The sequence below is a fragment of the Ceratotherium simum genome, chromosome 10 (assembly GCF_057802395.1).
Source record: "Ceratotherium simum simum isolate JZ-2026a chromosome 10, ASM5780239v1, whole genome shotgun sequence".
NCBI lineage: Eukaryota > Metazoa > Chordata > Mammalia > Perissodactyla > Rhinocerotidae > Ceratotherium > Ceratotherium simum.
Window position 1 is genome coordinate 11,674,721 of NC_141909.1, and position 15,586 is coordinate 11,690,306.

Below are 15,586 nucleotides of genomic sequence, written 5' to 3' on the forward strand. Positions count from 1 at the left end.
AAGATAGCTAAACTTAGTAGTAATCGCAAAGAGCTCCCTGGATTAGGCAGTAAAGCCATTTGTTTTAAGGAACTTTTTTTTCCCTCTCCAAAGCCCCAGTACCTGGTTGTATATGCTAGTTCTAAGTCCTTCTAGTTCTTCTATGTGAGCTGCTACCACAGCAGAGCAACTGACAGAGAGGTGGTATGGTTCCATGATGGGGAAGCCAACCCAGGCCACGAAAGTGGTGAGCGCCAAACTTTAACCACTAGGCCTTCGGGGCTGGCTCTGTTTTAAGGCACTTTGATGATTAACAGCTTGACTTGAAAGTCAGAGAGACATGGTTTTGCATCCTGGTTTTACCAGTTATTAGCTTAGAATAGTCATGTAACCTCTCTATGCTCACATTTGTCTTCTGAAAACTAGGCATACCCTTCATCAGTGTTTCAGCATGTTTGAGTGTGGAGTACATGACACCACTCATATGGGTGATGATAACAGGTATGAAAATACTTGGAAAAATAAATGGCAGTACTCAAGTCAGGTATTAATAAGGTATAGACCTAAGGAATAATGCTCTGTTTATAAAATATACTTGTAGGTAAATTGCCTGAGTTATTTTTTAACTTTCAATACGTGTCAAATATGCTTTCATGCCTATACAGAGTATGTACTGGGTTGAACATTGTCTTCCAAGAATTCACGTCTGCCTGGAATTTCAGAATGTGACCTTTTTTGGAAATAGGGTCTTTGCAGATGTAATTAGTTAAGATGAGGTCTTACTGTATAAGGGTGGGTCCTAAATCCCATGACTGGTGTCCTTGGATTTATGTGAAGGAATATACACAGACACAGAGAAGAGAGCCATGTGAGGAAGGAAGCAGAGATGGGTGTGACACAGCTACAAGCCAAGGAATGCCAAGTATTGCCAGCAACCACCAGAGCTAGGAGAGAGGCAGAAACAGATTCTCTGTGAGAGTCTCCAGAAGGAACCAACCCTCCCCACACCTCGATTTCAGATTTCTGGTCTCCTGAACTATGAGAGAACAAATTTCTGTTGTTTTGAGCCACCTGTTTGTTCATTTGCGATAATCTGTTGCAGCAGCCCTAGGAAATGAACAGAGTCCTATATACTCCATTTTAGGGATAGTAATGAAATTGCTATATACTAAAGGTTAAAATGGGGATGTTCTGAATTTATATGTACATCCAATTCAAATATGCTCCTCCGGGTCACAGAGGTACAAATTTTATCTCTCAATGCCCCATTCTACTAATTCGGAAGACTTTGCCTTTCATTATACAAAAACACTACCTGACAATTTTTAAATAAAGTTCAAAAAGCAAAACAAAAGGAGAGACCTTATGCTTATATTGAAAGTTGATGAGCCAAAGGCTTTAAAATGGACAGAATACATCTTCTGAATCTCAAATCTATACCTTATATATGAATCTGAATCTATATAAGTAGAGACGAAGTTCTATGAACAGAAGATAGTTCTTTATGTTCCAAGGTTGTGTATTAGGATAAGCTAGGTTATGCTTCAGAAATAAATTAACACTAAAATCTCAGTCCATGGAAGGTTGGGGGTGGCAGTGCTCTGCTCTGCTATGCACCCAGGACCCACACTGATAGGGCCGCAACAACCCAACATACAGCTTCCAGGGTGGACACAGTAGGGGCCTAGAGAGCTCACACCTGCTCTTAGCTATCTCTGACCAGAGGTGACACACATCACTATAAGAAAAAACAATTCTCCACAGGTCTCTCCCATTTCTTCACTTGTTGTGAGCAAGGCACTGAATGTCCCTTTGTTCTAGACTAGTTTTTCAAGGATGTTTATACAGCAAACAGCCTTGGAAGATAGAGATAGTGTCTCTGTCTGGAACAAAGTGCAGGCATGCTTACTGCCCATTATAAAAGACTCAGGTTCACTAAGCTTACGTTCCTCTCCGACAAAACAACCCATCCTGTATGTAGGTGTCATCCTGCCCTCTTCACGTTCCCTGTGGGAACTGGGGCTCAGGGAATTGGCACAAAAATAATGATATTCTGGCTACTGTTACTGCTGTAATAAACTATCCTTCATCTCTGACCCTGGAGTCTCGTTCGTCTTCTAGCAGCATCCCTGAAACTGCAGTGGGCTAATCTGTAGTTTCAAATAGGGTAAAACCTCAGACCCTCTGCAGTTCTTGGCAATCATAGCTCCATAGGTGGAACTAGTCATATGGTCCCAACCTAACCCTTCTTGCCTTATTATTAAAAATCTAAATGACATAAATAGACTAAATGATATACTTATGCAGTCTCACTCCATAGAAAGATGGGCAAAAGGCTTGAAGAGGTACTTCACAGAGGAGGAGACTCAAAGGTCAACAAACATAAATAGCCAATAAATACAGAAAAGATGTTCTACCTCATAAATAATCAGGATAAGCTAATTAAAACCACAATGAGGACACTATTCACACTGGCAAAAATTAAGAATTCTGACAATATCAGGTATTAGTGAAGATGTGGAACAAAGTAACTCATTCACTGCATACTCAACGCACATAAACTAACCCAAACCCTAATTCTAAACAAACTATTGCATATGTGTAATTGGGATACATGTGCCCATGTACAGAAATGCTTATGGCAGCACTGAGAGGCAGAAACACTGGAAACCACTCGTGTCCATCAACAGTAGAGGTGGGTCTCACAAACAACACAGAGAAAAATAACCAAGTTACAGATGATTACAGAATATAATTCTCGGGAGCCAGCCCCATGGCTTAGCCGTTAAGTGCGCGTGCTCCGCTACTGGTAGCCTGGATTCAGATCCCCGGCGTGCACTAACTCACTGCTTCTCCGGCCATGCTGAGGCGGCGTCCCACATACAGCAACTAGAAGGATGTGCAACTATGACGTACAACTATCTACTGGGGCTTTGGGGAGAAAAAGGGAAAAAAAAGGAGGAGGATTGGCAATAGATGTTAGCTCAGAGCCAGTCTTCCTCAGCAAAAAGAGGAGGATTGGCATGGATGTTAGCTCAGGGCTGATCTTCCCCACAAATAAATAAATAAATAAATAAATAAATAAATAAAAAGAATATAATTCTATGTATGTCAAGTTTAAAAGAATGCAAAACTAAACTGTATAATATTTAGGAAGCAAGTATGTGGAAAAATTATAAAGAAAAGCAAAGAGTGATAAAAATCAGGAAGAAGCTCTCCATGAAGGAGGAGAAAAAGGGTGATAGGACTGGGGAGGAGCACATGGTGAACTTCAAAAACAATGATAATATTATTATTTTTAAAAACTCCATGGTGAGTATATGGGTCTTTGTTGTATCATTATTCTTAATAATTTACAAATATTTTGTAAATGTTCTTTTATACATATTTTACAAATAAAGTATATTTATAACATTTAATATAATATTTATATAATATAATACCTAACAAAACCAAATTTTAAAAATGTAGTGAGATTTTATTTTATTGGAAATGAAAATAAACTGATTTTTTTTTAAAGTTCAGAGTGACTAAAAAATGAATGAAATTATTTTTAAGTCTGTACCTTCTCTAAGCTGAAATAGTAACATTTTTTAACCTTATTGATACAACAAAAGTACTTCTCCTCATCTAAAATTAAACTCTTCTTGGAACACTGAAGGTCATGTTTGCAATATTAAAAAAACCCAACTTGTACAGAAAATTCTACAAGGATTCTCACAAAGACCAATGTGTATTCAGCAAGTCTTACCTTCGCCAGATGACATGCCACTGCTCTTCCTCACCTGCATGTTTTGGAAACTATATCTGCTTTAGACAATTTGGATTGCGGCAGCACATGCTAGCTAGACACCAATTTGCATCTGTGGTAAGAGTCCCACTATCTCCAAACTTTCTTTCCTTCTTCCATACTGATCTATTATCCCTAATAAGACACATAGAAAAATGCATTGTAACAAACTACATTGGCCATCCAAACTACTGTGTTGTAGAATTTTATGGTAATTAGAAATTACTCTAGAAATTGATTCTGTAAACCGTATAAACAAAGGGGACACAGAGCCACTTTGGGATTTGTTAGTAAGTAAATCTATCATTTACTAGAGGAAGAGGGAATTGTCAGCTACATAAAATTCTCCTTTCCTCTTCTCTTTTTTTCAGGTGACTCTTTGTTGGCTGTTTAGGTGATGTGTATATATGTGTGTATTTTTTTCTAGTATGTTTTGGGTGCCTGAAGTGGATGAAAGGGAATAAAGTTAAAGGGCATTTGCTGATAGGATGAGCACTAAGCTGAGACCTGAGAAATCTGAGTACTCGTCTCTGCTCTACCCACCAACTAGATGTGAAACCTTGGGTAAAACCAGTTCTCTTTCCTGATGCATAGTTTCCTTACCTGAGGAAGACGGATCAGTTCATCCCTAAGGCCCCAAACAGTACACTCTTCTTTTTCTCCATTTGTTTCTATATTTGCTTTCTTCACATTTCTTTTTCAAGTCCAATACTTAGGTCCCACACTTGTCAATTTCATTCACTCATTCCACAAGTCTTTACTGACTGCCTACTACACACTAGGGCCCTGTTCTGAGCACTAGGGATAGAGTGGTGAACAAAACAGACAAAAGCCCTATGCTTGTGGAACTTATTTCATTCACCTGGGAAAGAAAGACAATAAATAAGTTTTAAAAAGTCAAATATATAGTATGTCAAATAGCGATAACTGCTAAAGAAAAAGAATGAAGTTGAGGAAGGGGGAAATAAAATGTTGGAAAGCGTGGTCAAATTGTAAATGGTATGCCTAGGAAGCCCTCCCTGAGGAGGTGGCTGTTGTGTGAAGGCTTGAAGAAACCTCTGCAGATATCTGTGGGCAGACAGTCCTGGCAGAGGAAAGGCAAATGAGGAGACCCTGAGGTGTGTGCCTGACATGTTTGAAGAAGAGCAACAAGGCCAACCGACTTGATTTATATTTTAAAAGGATCACTTTCACTCCTGTATTATTAATAGACCAGGGAACAGGGGAGGACGTGGGAAGACTCTGGCTGCTGCAGTAATTAAGGCAAAAGATGATGAAGGTTCGGTCAGGATGGGGGCAGTGGGAGTGGTAGAAGAAAGAGAGGAATCAAAGAAAATACAAGGTTTTAGTTCAAGCTGCCATTTTCTGAGAGAGGAAAAATTACAAGAGAAACTTTGTTTGGTGTTTTGCAGGTTGTGGCTATCAAGAGCTCAGTTTTCAATATATGAAGATTAAGAAATCTATTAGAATCCAAAGAGAGTTATCAAGTAGCAGAGACAGCATAAGTGCTCTTTCTAGCATGAGCACTGAGGTATACAAAAACCTCCACATAATATAATTATAGGTAGCCATTAAAAACAATGACACAGAGGACTTGGAAAGATGTCTACAATTTATTGTTGCATGAAAAGATGTGTAATTCTATTTCTAGAAGGATATATCTATTGTTAATAACTTAAATACCTCTAGGGGATAGGATGTATACTTCTGTAACGGTTAATTTTTTTTTTTTTTTTTTTTTTTAGATTTTTTATTTATTTATTTTTCCCCCAAAGCCCCAGCAGATAGTTGTCTGTCATAGCTGCACATCCCTCTAGTTGCCGCATGTGGGACACGGCCTCAGCATGGCCAGAGGAGCGGTGCGTCGGTGCGCACCCGGGATCCGAACCCGGGCCGCCGGCAGCACAGTGCGCGCACTCAACCGCCAAGCCACGGGGCCGGCCCGTAACGGTTAATTTTGTGTGTCAACTTGGCTAGGCCACAGTATCCAGATATTTGGCCAAACACTATTCTAGATCTTTCTATGAAGGCATTTTTTAGACAGGATTAACATTTTAATCAGTAGACTTTGAGTAAAGCAGATTACCCCCCCCATAATGTGGGTGGGCCTCATTCAATCAACTGAAGAAAAAGGATTGATCTCTCAGGCAAGAAGGAATCCCTCGAGCACACTGTCTTTGAACTTGAACTGCAATTCTTCCCTGGCCTACCCTGCAGATTTTGTACTTGCCTCCACAATCATGTGAACCAATTACTTAAAATCAACCAATCCCTCTCTCTCTCTTTGTGTGTGTGTGTATATATAAATAATACACACACACAGCCCTGTTGGTTGTTTCTTTGGAGAATCCTGACCAATACAATTTCTTATGACATGCATTTAAAAAATATTTAAATTTCTAAATTAAAAAAAATAAGCATGTATACTTTATTAAAAAAAAAAAAAAGAAGAACCACAAGTCTCAGGTACAACACCTAAAATTTACATTACATTGGGCAAGTGCCCATACATATACTACTATACATATACTTTAATACATAAACTTCATTACACCTCTCTCTATATATAAAGCACTAAGTAAATGCACATTATTATTAATATCCTTCCTTTCTCAATGGCTGCAAAATCACTACTTTTTTGATCCAAGCCACAAGCCTCTCCTCTGACATTCTCAATAAACTCACAGAGCTAACAGAAATACCCAACGCGAATTTACAATCTGAATGAGGTACCAAAAGGACATGAACAGGCATTTTACAGATTATAAATGATACCCAGCAAATGAATACAGGGAGAAATATTCAAATACAATAGCAATAAACAGATAAGTGCTAACAGTTTAATTATTTTGAAAATTATAATACTATTAATAATAGGATAACTATCAACTTATAAGTAGAAATAAACTATAAAGGAAATTTCTTTTCACCAGATAGAGTTAAATAATTTTGAAAATTATAACTAATATTACTGAGAATGCAAAGCAGTATTCTAATATATGATGAGTGGTGTTCTAGAGAGATATGAAATAACTGGCAACATGTACATTAAGCCATGAAATTATTCATGGTTTTGACTCTACTGAAGGAAAAATATCTTATACATTTTTAAAAATATCTTATATATGTTTGAAAATAATTAAAAACATCAAAAAAGCAAAACACATGATGTTGTTCATTAGAACACCATTTGTAATGGCAAAAAATTAGGGGTAACTTAAATACCCAATAGTTGGGATTTATAGGTAAGTAAAATATGTCACATCTACTCATCAGAATGTTAAATATAGCTCCCTTATAATGATGCTTATAAAGATTTTATAGCAATATGGAAAATGATTAATAGGATCTTAAGTGAAAAAAATCAATATACAGAATTATGACTCAATTTCATTAGAAATGTGGACTTGAAAGGACCTAATAGAGAAAGCTAGAAGGAAAATTGAGCAAAAAAACCCATCAAGGTCACTATTTTCAAAAGCATCTTTATAGAATATGTTCTTATTTTTATTACAAAAACAGGGAGAAGATCTCCAGTAGAAAAAAGCACTTAAAATACTCAACAAACTGCAAATAATTTAAAAAACCTATTTTCTCTCTAAAAAGAAATAGCAAAAGTTATTCTATCACAGAAACTTCTCTAACATGTTAAAGAACCCATTTCTTATACAAAGACACCTCCTTTGATAGCAAAATAAAACCATGATGAAGCCAAGTTCTAACACATGGGTTAACACTAGTTGAACACTTTTTTTCTCTGTAAATTAAGAGAACATACAAAGTAATAATTCTTTCATACTTACCACTGTACCAAGAAACTGAATGCTCATGTTTCCACCTGCTTCTCGAGAAAGACACTGGAAAAAAAAAGAGATATAAAATGAATTTGTGTCCACACAAAAATGTGTACATGAATGTTCACAGCAGCATTATTCCAAATAACCCAAATGTCCATCAACTGATAAATGGATAAACAAAGTATGGTATATTCATACAATGGAATATTATTTGACCATAAAAAATGAAGTACTGATACATGCTACAACAGAAGTTAGTCATAAGGGATCACATATTATATGATTCCATTTAACATGAAATGTCCAGAATAGACAAATCCATAGAGACAGGAGGTAGACTGGTGCAGTTTGTCCATTCTTTGCAGAAGACTCTCAGCTGCCCGGAAGACTTCTGGGTCAAAAATAATTCCTCAGGCCCCAGCTAGCATAAGTTGCAGGTTCTCATAGTTTGTCTCCTAAGCATACACCAGATGTCACATCTTTTCACCAATGTAGATTACTTTATACCATTTTGTTAAGGAAAGGACTGGAAGATTTTTTTGATGACCCAAAGATGTAGGGGGAAGAAAAAGTGAAACCTGGAGCTTCATGGACCTGTCAGCAATTAAGGAACAAAAGTAAAGAAGATTTAAATAAACTTAACTTTGGTATGCTCTACTGAAGAAAAAAAAAAACATGCTCCTAACTCTAGAGCAGGAGGCCAAGTGGCAGAGAATGCCAATACCAATTCCGGAATGGTTAGAAAAGGTAGGAGAGTCCATGGAAGCATCAGATACAGTTGTTCAGGAAAGACAAGAGGCCCTAAGGTTTCTTCAGACTGCTCAAGGAAAAGCTAGACCTGGTGATAAGAGACAACTTTGGAAGAATCATCTGGCACAGGTTCAAGAAGTGGCCTATACTTCGTACCCAAGTAACAGATACAGTAGGAAATGATTCTTGGCAATGCCCTATGTGGAACATTTTGTCAGACTGAGACTTGAGAAGCAAGCTTGCACTGAGGCAAGGAAGAAAAGTTTAGAGAAAAAGAAAGAAAAATTTCTTCAGGAATAGTTTCCACATCTTTCTGAAGCCCAGAAGTCAAGTCTTGTCGAATATGTCTGAACTCTTAACTTGCTATTTTGTTTTCCTTGGATAATAGTCTATATACAAAAATAAATATATGTTAAGTGGTTTATAAAAAAAATTGTATTTTCAGTCAAATGACTATTTACTTATCAGTTGGTCTAAGTGTTTATATGCCATGCTAATTCTGGAAGTGGTCGTGCTTCTACCAAAATTTTTAAAAAATCAGGCTATAAAGTACAGATTAAGTTCCCATTTTATTAAAAAGAAAGGAAGGAAGGAAGGTTGGTTGATTGACTGGTGTTGCCTGGGGAAGAAGGGTTGGGAGGAAACGGAATGATTGCTAACTAGTATGAGGTTTCTTTTTCGGGGTGTGAAAATGTTCTCAAGTTGATTGTGGTGATGATTGCACAACTCTGTGAAGAGACTAAAAAACACCGAATTGTACACTTTGGGTGAATTGTATGGTGTATGAATTATATCTCAATAAAGTTGTTAAAAAAATTGAGTTCACATTTATTTAAAATAACAATACAATTCTTCTATGTCCAGAGTGTAATAAAAAAAGAAATAACCTCTGTTATATATTACATACATTTGTAAATAAAACAAATTCAAAGTGAATATGATATTATTTATGCATATCTTGTTTGAATTTCAGTTTACTAAAAATGGATAACTGAATAGTAAACTGGAAGCAAATTATACTTTTTTCAGATAATTCTCACCTGTATAATTACTCTATTTATCCTAACTTGTTCTTCAAAATTCTTCCTTTCCTGTGCTAATCAGAGAGGACCCAGTGGCTTCAAAGACTACACGAACATATAAAGTAGTTCTAACTAAGTAGCTATGAATTTTTTTAAAGTTCCCAGATGTAGCCCTGGAGAGAGTATTAACGACCTTCACTCAACTGCATGTCACGACCTACTACAGATGTATCCTTACTCTATTACTTTTAAAGAAGTGGAGATTTACCAATTCTGACCTTTATGATAACAAAAGTCATAGAATCCAGAGTAAACCTCTAGAATTCAGGCTGAGCCCTGGTTCCTTGATTGAGGGAGGTGAGATCAGTAAGAAGGAAAGCGGTTTAACGCACAATGATACCTAGGTGTTGACCCCCACCTGCACATACTGCCAAGTGATTGACACGATGGTAATCTGACTGGCATAGTCAAGGTGGTGTGGTAGAGTGTAGAAAACTCAAAATCAGTATTTCTATTCATTGATTTCACTTCTAAGAATTTATCCTAAAAGAAAAGTCATGCGTAGGCAAAAAAAATGCAGCTACAAAAATGTTATCACAGTGTAGTTTATAGAATCTAAAAATTTCAAGCAATCTAAATGATGAACAAAAGAAACTGGTTAAATAAATTATGGTATATCCATGCAGTCATTCAAAAATTTTAGAGACATGAAAAATGTTTATAGGGCTGGCGCTGTGGCGTAGCGGTTAAGTGCGTGCACTTCTGCTGCTGGCGGCCTGGGTTCCGATCCTGGGGGCGCACGGATACACAGCTTGTGAGGCCATGCTGTGGCAGTGTCCCATATAAAGTGGAGGACGATGGGCACAGATGTTAGCCCAGGGCCAGTCTTCCTCAGCAAAAAAGAGGAGGATTGGCAGATGTTAGCTCAGGGCTGATCTTCCTCACAAAAAAAGAAGAAAAAATGTTTATAGTATTTTTCTAAGTGCAAAAAAACCCCCAATATGTTCAGAATAAATCTTGTTAAAAAATTCTGTATGTTAAATATAAAATTCTAACACAAATAATGCACATCAAACAGTTAATTGTTATTTCTTGGTGGAAGATATGAGTTGACCTTTCTTTTTGGCTTATCTGTTATTCCTATTCTTCTATATGGACATGTATAACTTAATAAAGGCAAAAAGAGAAGTAACACAGAATGGAATAAAATAGATTCTTTCCCTCAGTGTCCTAAGGAATTAGAATTGAGTCTTGAATCCTAGGTTGTGATACTGGCACTTCTACTTTAGTCATCCGTCTAACCATCCGTCCATCTATCCATTCACTATGTGTTGAGCACTGCTAGCTGAATTAACATCCACCCTCCAGGAGACTAAAGGAAAGAATAGAATTCTAAAATAAATTATAATTCAATATGATAAATCCATAGTACAAAATGTACAAAGTATTACGGATAATGATAAGAGGCCAGATCAGCTAAATGCCCACAAAAGTTAAGGAAGACTTGCAAATAAACATTAGAGCTTGGTATTAAAAATTCTCCAAAAGGGAAGTAAAAGAGAAACTTTTGATCTGATGGGACCGTTTATGCAAATTTCAGATTAAGAAAAAGCATGGTGAATTTAAGGAATAGTGAGTAGTTCAGCATGGCCAGAGATAGGTTTGGTTGATGGAGGGAAGTGGGAAGAAAGGAAACTGAGAAGGAATTACAGAGCCAGGTCACATCTTGCACGGAGTTCATACTTTACCAAGTTCTTATACTTAAGAACTGGGAAGTAACATGTTTATGTTTTAGAAAGATTGATGGTCTGAGGTAAGGTTGAGGATATACAGGAACGGGAGAGGGACTGGCCTGGGAGGCCAAGGAAAATGCTACTGCAATCACTCAGGTAGGAGGACTCAAGGGCTAAGCAAACACAACAGTAGAACTAAGCCTGATTCATTAATAGAAACTTAGAATTTAGAGGGCAAACAGAACTGAAAATCTACATTTTACTTTACTTATGAAGAAACTGAAGTTACAGGAATGTAAAATGTAATTTGCCTACATTGCAGTAGGAGAATAAGAATCCCAACTCAAGCATTTTGATTGTGCAGGATGGAATATCTCTCCAATGTCTTAGACTAGATCATCAATTAGAGGATGTGTTCTTTAAGGACAAGGACCATTTCTTGTACTTATTCTTTAATCCCAACAATATACAAGTCAATGCAGCAGAAATGGAAACATAAGATCAATCTTCACCAAGAATTCTGAAGTTCCTCCATACTACGAAAGATAAGAGTGACCTACATATCTCTCCATCTTCAATTGTCTAGCAGAAGTTTTAGCTGGGGAAAATTAGTGTTGTAACTGTCAAGAAATTAGGGAAAGAAGTGGTGTAGAATGATTAAGATTGTGGATAGGCAGTCCAATAACACGCTGACTTCTATGCCGCTGAGGTTTTAAGAGCAGTGAGGAAAACACTCAGTTAAAGCATCCTCATTACTACCAAACCAGGACTCATCCCAGAGGTGGTTAAATTGTCCTTCCTAGGAAGCCTGTGGCAGAAAAGAAGAGCCACAGGATCCAGTCCATATTTACCAGTATAGTATCAGTACAATTAATCACCTCTATAATATAGCAACAGATTCAATCATAACAGCTCTTCTGATTGAAAAGTATAGCTACTGGATTCTGAGAAGATGGCAGTGGTGGCAGTTTCTGAATCTTCCCCAGAAACACTGAAAAGGCCTACTAGCAACAAACATCTCTAGCACCCCAACTGTTGTCTACAAATACCATTTCCCACTCAAAGAAATCAAGGCTTCTTGGAAAAATGGGTGATCCCGGGTCTGGGGCAGAAATGAGGCTGCCACACCGTGTCATATCAGAAAGTAAGGGAGCTATCAAAGACTGGGGTCATGTCAAAAAGACTCAGAAGCCAACTTGAAGAAACTTCTTCTGGCCAAAGATGGGACAATTTGACCATCAATAAGGATGATAACTGCAATGAATTAAAGCATATTATGTATATTTAAACCTTTGAATTCAAAATGGATACCAAAAAACAAAAACAAAATAATACACTAAAATAGCCACTTTTGGAGACTGATAGGGAACCAACTCTTTATTTTGAGAACTAGTTAGTAAAAGGAAGCCAGCCCTGGTGGTTTAGTGGTTAAGATTCAGTGCTCTCACCACCGCAGCCCGGGTTTGTTTCCAGGTCAGGGAACCACACCACCCATCGGTAGGGTGCCATACTATGATGGCTGTGTGCTGCTGTGATGCTGAAAGCTATGCCACAGGTATTTCAAATACTAGCAGAGTCACCCATGGTGGGCAGGTTTCAGCAGATCTTCCAGACTAGACAGACTAAGAAGAAGGACCTAGCCACTTACTTCTGAAAAAACTGGCCATGAAAACCTGGTGAATAGCACTGAAACACTGGCTGATAATATAGCACCAGAAGGTGAGAGGATGGCAGGGTTTTGCTCTGCTGCACACGGGGTGGCTGGGAGGCAGAATCCACTCGGCAGCACTAACAACAAGTAAAAAGAAAGGAATAAGCATTTATCTTGTACTTCCTATGAAAACTGTACTCCTGGGTAACCCAAGAAGTAGTTAAGGTGGAGTTTCTCTTTAAAGAATCATTCCAGGTAATAAATGAAGAAAGAATGGCAAAATTAGAACATCAGCATTTTGTAAACCTCAATGAATTTGTCTACCTAAGCTTGAGCATCAACAGAGAGATGACCAGACAGTATGTGCCTCTTATGGAGGCATACCACATCATTTATGATTCAGTCGTGCCAAAGATAATGGCACCTGAATCTGATTATAGAAAACAGAGGAGAGAGAACATGTTAAACTACACCATTGGGGTGCAATCAGCTAAACCCTGACAATGAAAAACTCTACAGGACAAATAATCCGGTTTCTTCAACAAATAAAATGCAAAGAATAAAAGAATTTCCATAGACATGTCCCTCAAACTACTTACTATCCTATTTCTTTTTCTCCGTTAAAGCAAGACTCTTGGAAAAGCTGTTATCTTCATGGTCTCCATTTTGTCACTTTTCATTCTCCTTAGAATCCACTCTCACCTGGCTTTTGCCCCCACTAATCGTCTGTAATCATGCTCGTCAAGGTCACCTATAATTTCCACGTTGCCTTATTGCCTTCCATCTTGCCTATCAGTCCGTTTTGTCCTCATCTTACTCATCAACACTATAACTGGCTTCAGCGATATCTCACCTCCTGGTTTTTCTCCTACTTCCTTGGCAGCTCTGTCTTAGCCTCTTTTGCTGGCTTCGCCTCTTCATTCAATTTCTAACTACTGGATTGCCCCAGGATCCAGTCCTCAGCTCTCTTCTCTTTTCCATCTACGTTTTTCCTCTGTGTGATCTCATCCAGATCCATGCTTCCCCTCAATCCTCTGACACCCGCTTAAAAAAAATCAACTTCATTGAAGTATGATTTATGTACAAAAAACTGCATTGCATTTAACGTATAGAATTCAATGACAGTTGTAAAAAACCACCACCACAACCAAGATACAGAACATTTCCACCACCTCCAAAAGGTTCTTTCTGTCCTTTCACAGTCCAACCTTGGTCCCTGCCTCCAGGCAACCACTAACCTGCTATCTAATAAATGAGTTAATTTTTTTCCCCAAATAGACATTCAGTTGTTCCAGTACCACATGTTTAAGAGAATTTCCCATTGAATTTCTTAGCACCTTTGCCAAAAATCAACTGACCATCTAGATCTGGATCTATTTCTAGACTCTATTCTGTTCTACTGATCTGCCTGTCCATCTGCCAATACCACACTGTCTTGATACTGCTGTTTCATAGTTAGTCTTGAAATCAGGTTGTATAAATCCTCCAACTTTGTATTTCTTTTTAAAAATTATTTTGGCCCTTATGATTTTCAACTGACAAAATTTGTTTTTGGTACTAAAAAACATGACATAAAATTTACCATTTTAACCACAGAGTTCAGTAGTGTTAAGTATATTTACACTGTCGTGAAACAGATCTCTAGAACAACTTGTTTTTGCAGATCTGAAACTCTATACTCATTAAACAAAAACTCCCCTTTGTTCCCTCCCCCCAGACCCTGGTAACGACCGTTCTACTTTCTGTTTCTATGAATTTGACTCTTTAGATACCTCATTTAAGTGGATTCATATAGTATTTGTCTTTTTTGTGTCTGTCTTATTTCACTTAGCATAATGTCCTCAAGGTTCCTCTATGTTGTAGCATGTGACAGGATTTCTTTCCTTTTTAAGGCTGAATAATATTCCATTGTATGTATACACCATATTTTGTTTATCCATTCATCCATTGGTAGATATTTTGCTTGCTTCCATCTCTTTGCTATTGTGAATAATGCTGCAATGAACATGGGCGTGCAAATACATCTTCAAGACTTTGCTTTCAATTCTGTTGCATACATATCTAGAGGTGGGATTGCTAGATCATATGATAGTACTATTTTTAATTTTTTGAGGAACTGTTATACTGTTTTCCATACCCGTTGCACCATTTTACAATTCTACCAACAGTGCACAAAGGTTCCAATTTCTCCATGTTCTCACCAACACTTGTTATTTTCTGTCTTTTTGGTAGTAGCCATCCTAACGGGTGTGAGGTAATATCTCAGTGTGGTTTTGATTTGCACTTCTCTCATGATTAGTGATGTTGAGTATCTTTTCATATGCTTGTTGCCATTTGTATATGATCACTGGAGAAAAGTCTGTTCAAATCCTGTATCCATTTTTTAATCAGGTTAGTTTTTTTGTTGTTAAGTAGTAGGAGTTCTTTATATATTTTGGATATTAACCCCTTATCAGATATATGATTTATAAATTTTTTCTCCCATTCCATAAGATGTCTTTTCACTCTGTTGATTATGTCCTTTGATGCACAAAGGTTTTAACGTTGATGTAGTCCCATTTGTCTATGTTTGCTTTTGTTGCCTAGGATTTTGGTGTTATATCCAAGAAATCATTGTTAAGTCCAACATCATAAAGCTTTTTGCCTACATTTTCTTCTAGGAGTTTTATAATTTAAGGTCTTACATTTAGGTATTTAATCAACTTTTAGTTAATTTTTGTATATGGTATAAGATAAGGGGGGCTGGCCCCATGGCTTAGCGGTTAAGTGCGCGCGCTCCGCTACTGGCAGCCCGGGTTCAGATCCCAGGTGCGCACCGATGCACCACTTCTCCAGCCATGCTGAGGCCGCGTCCCACATACAGC

At 37.6% G+C, this 15,586-nt stretch overlaps 1 protein-coding gene and 1 pseudogene across 4 annotated transcripts in view; one reads left to right on the plus strand and one right to left on the minus strand.

Moving 5' to 3' along the window:
• ITGBL1 (integrin subunit beta like 1) overlaps window positions 1-15,586 on the minus strand; it is a 1,366,350-nt gene that overhangs the window by 1,007,809 nt on the left and 342,955 nt on the right. For 3 of the 4 annotated variants that reach the window (XM_004423143.3, XM_087435886.1, XM_087435885.1), the window contains one exon: window positions 7,573-7,626. The exons of the other annotated variant lie outside the window; for it this stretch is intronic. In XM_004423143.3, coding sequence (XP_004423200.1) covers window positions 7,573-7,626 — 54 coding nt within the window. The remainder of the gene's footprint in view (window positions 1-7,572; window positions 7,627-15,586) is intronic. 4 annotated transcript variants of the gene reach the window in all.
• On the plus strand, window positions 8,242-8,667 carry LOC106800685 (large ribosomal subunit protein uL29m pseudogene; annotated as a pseudogene).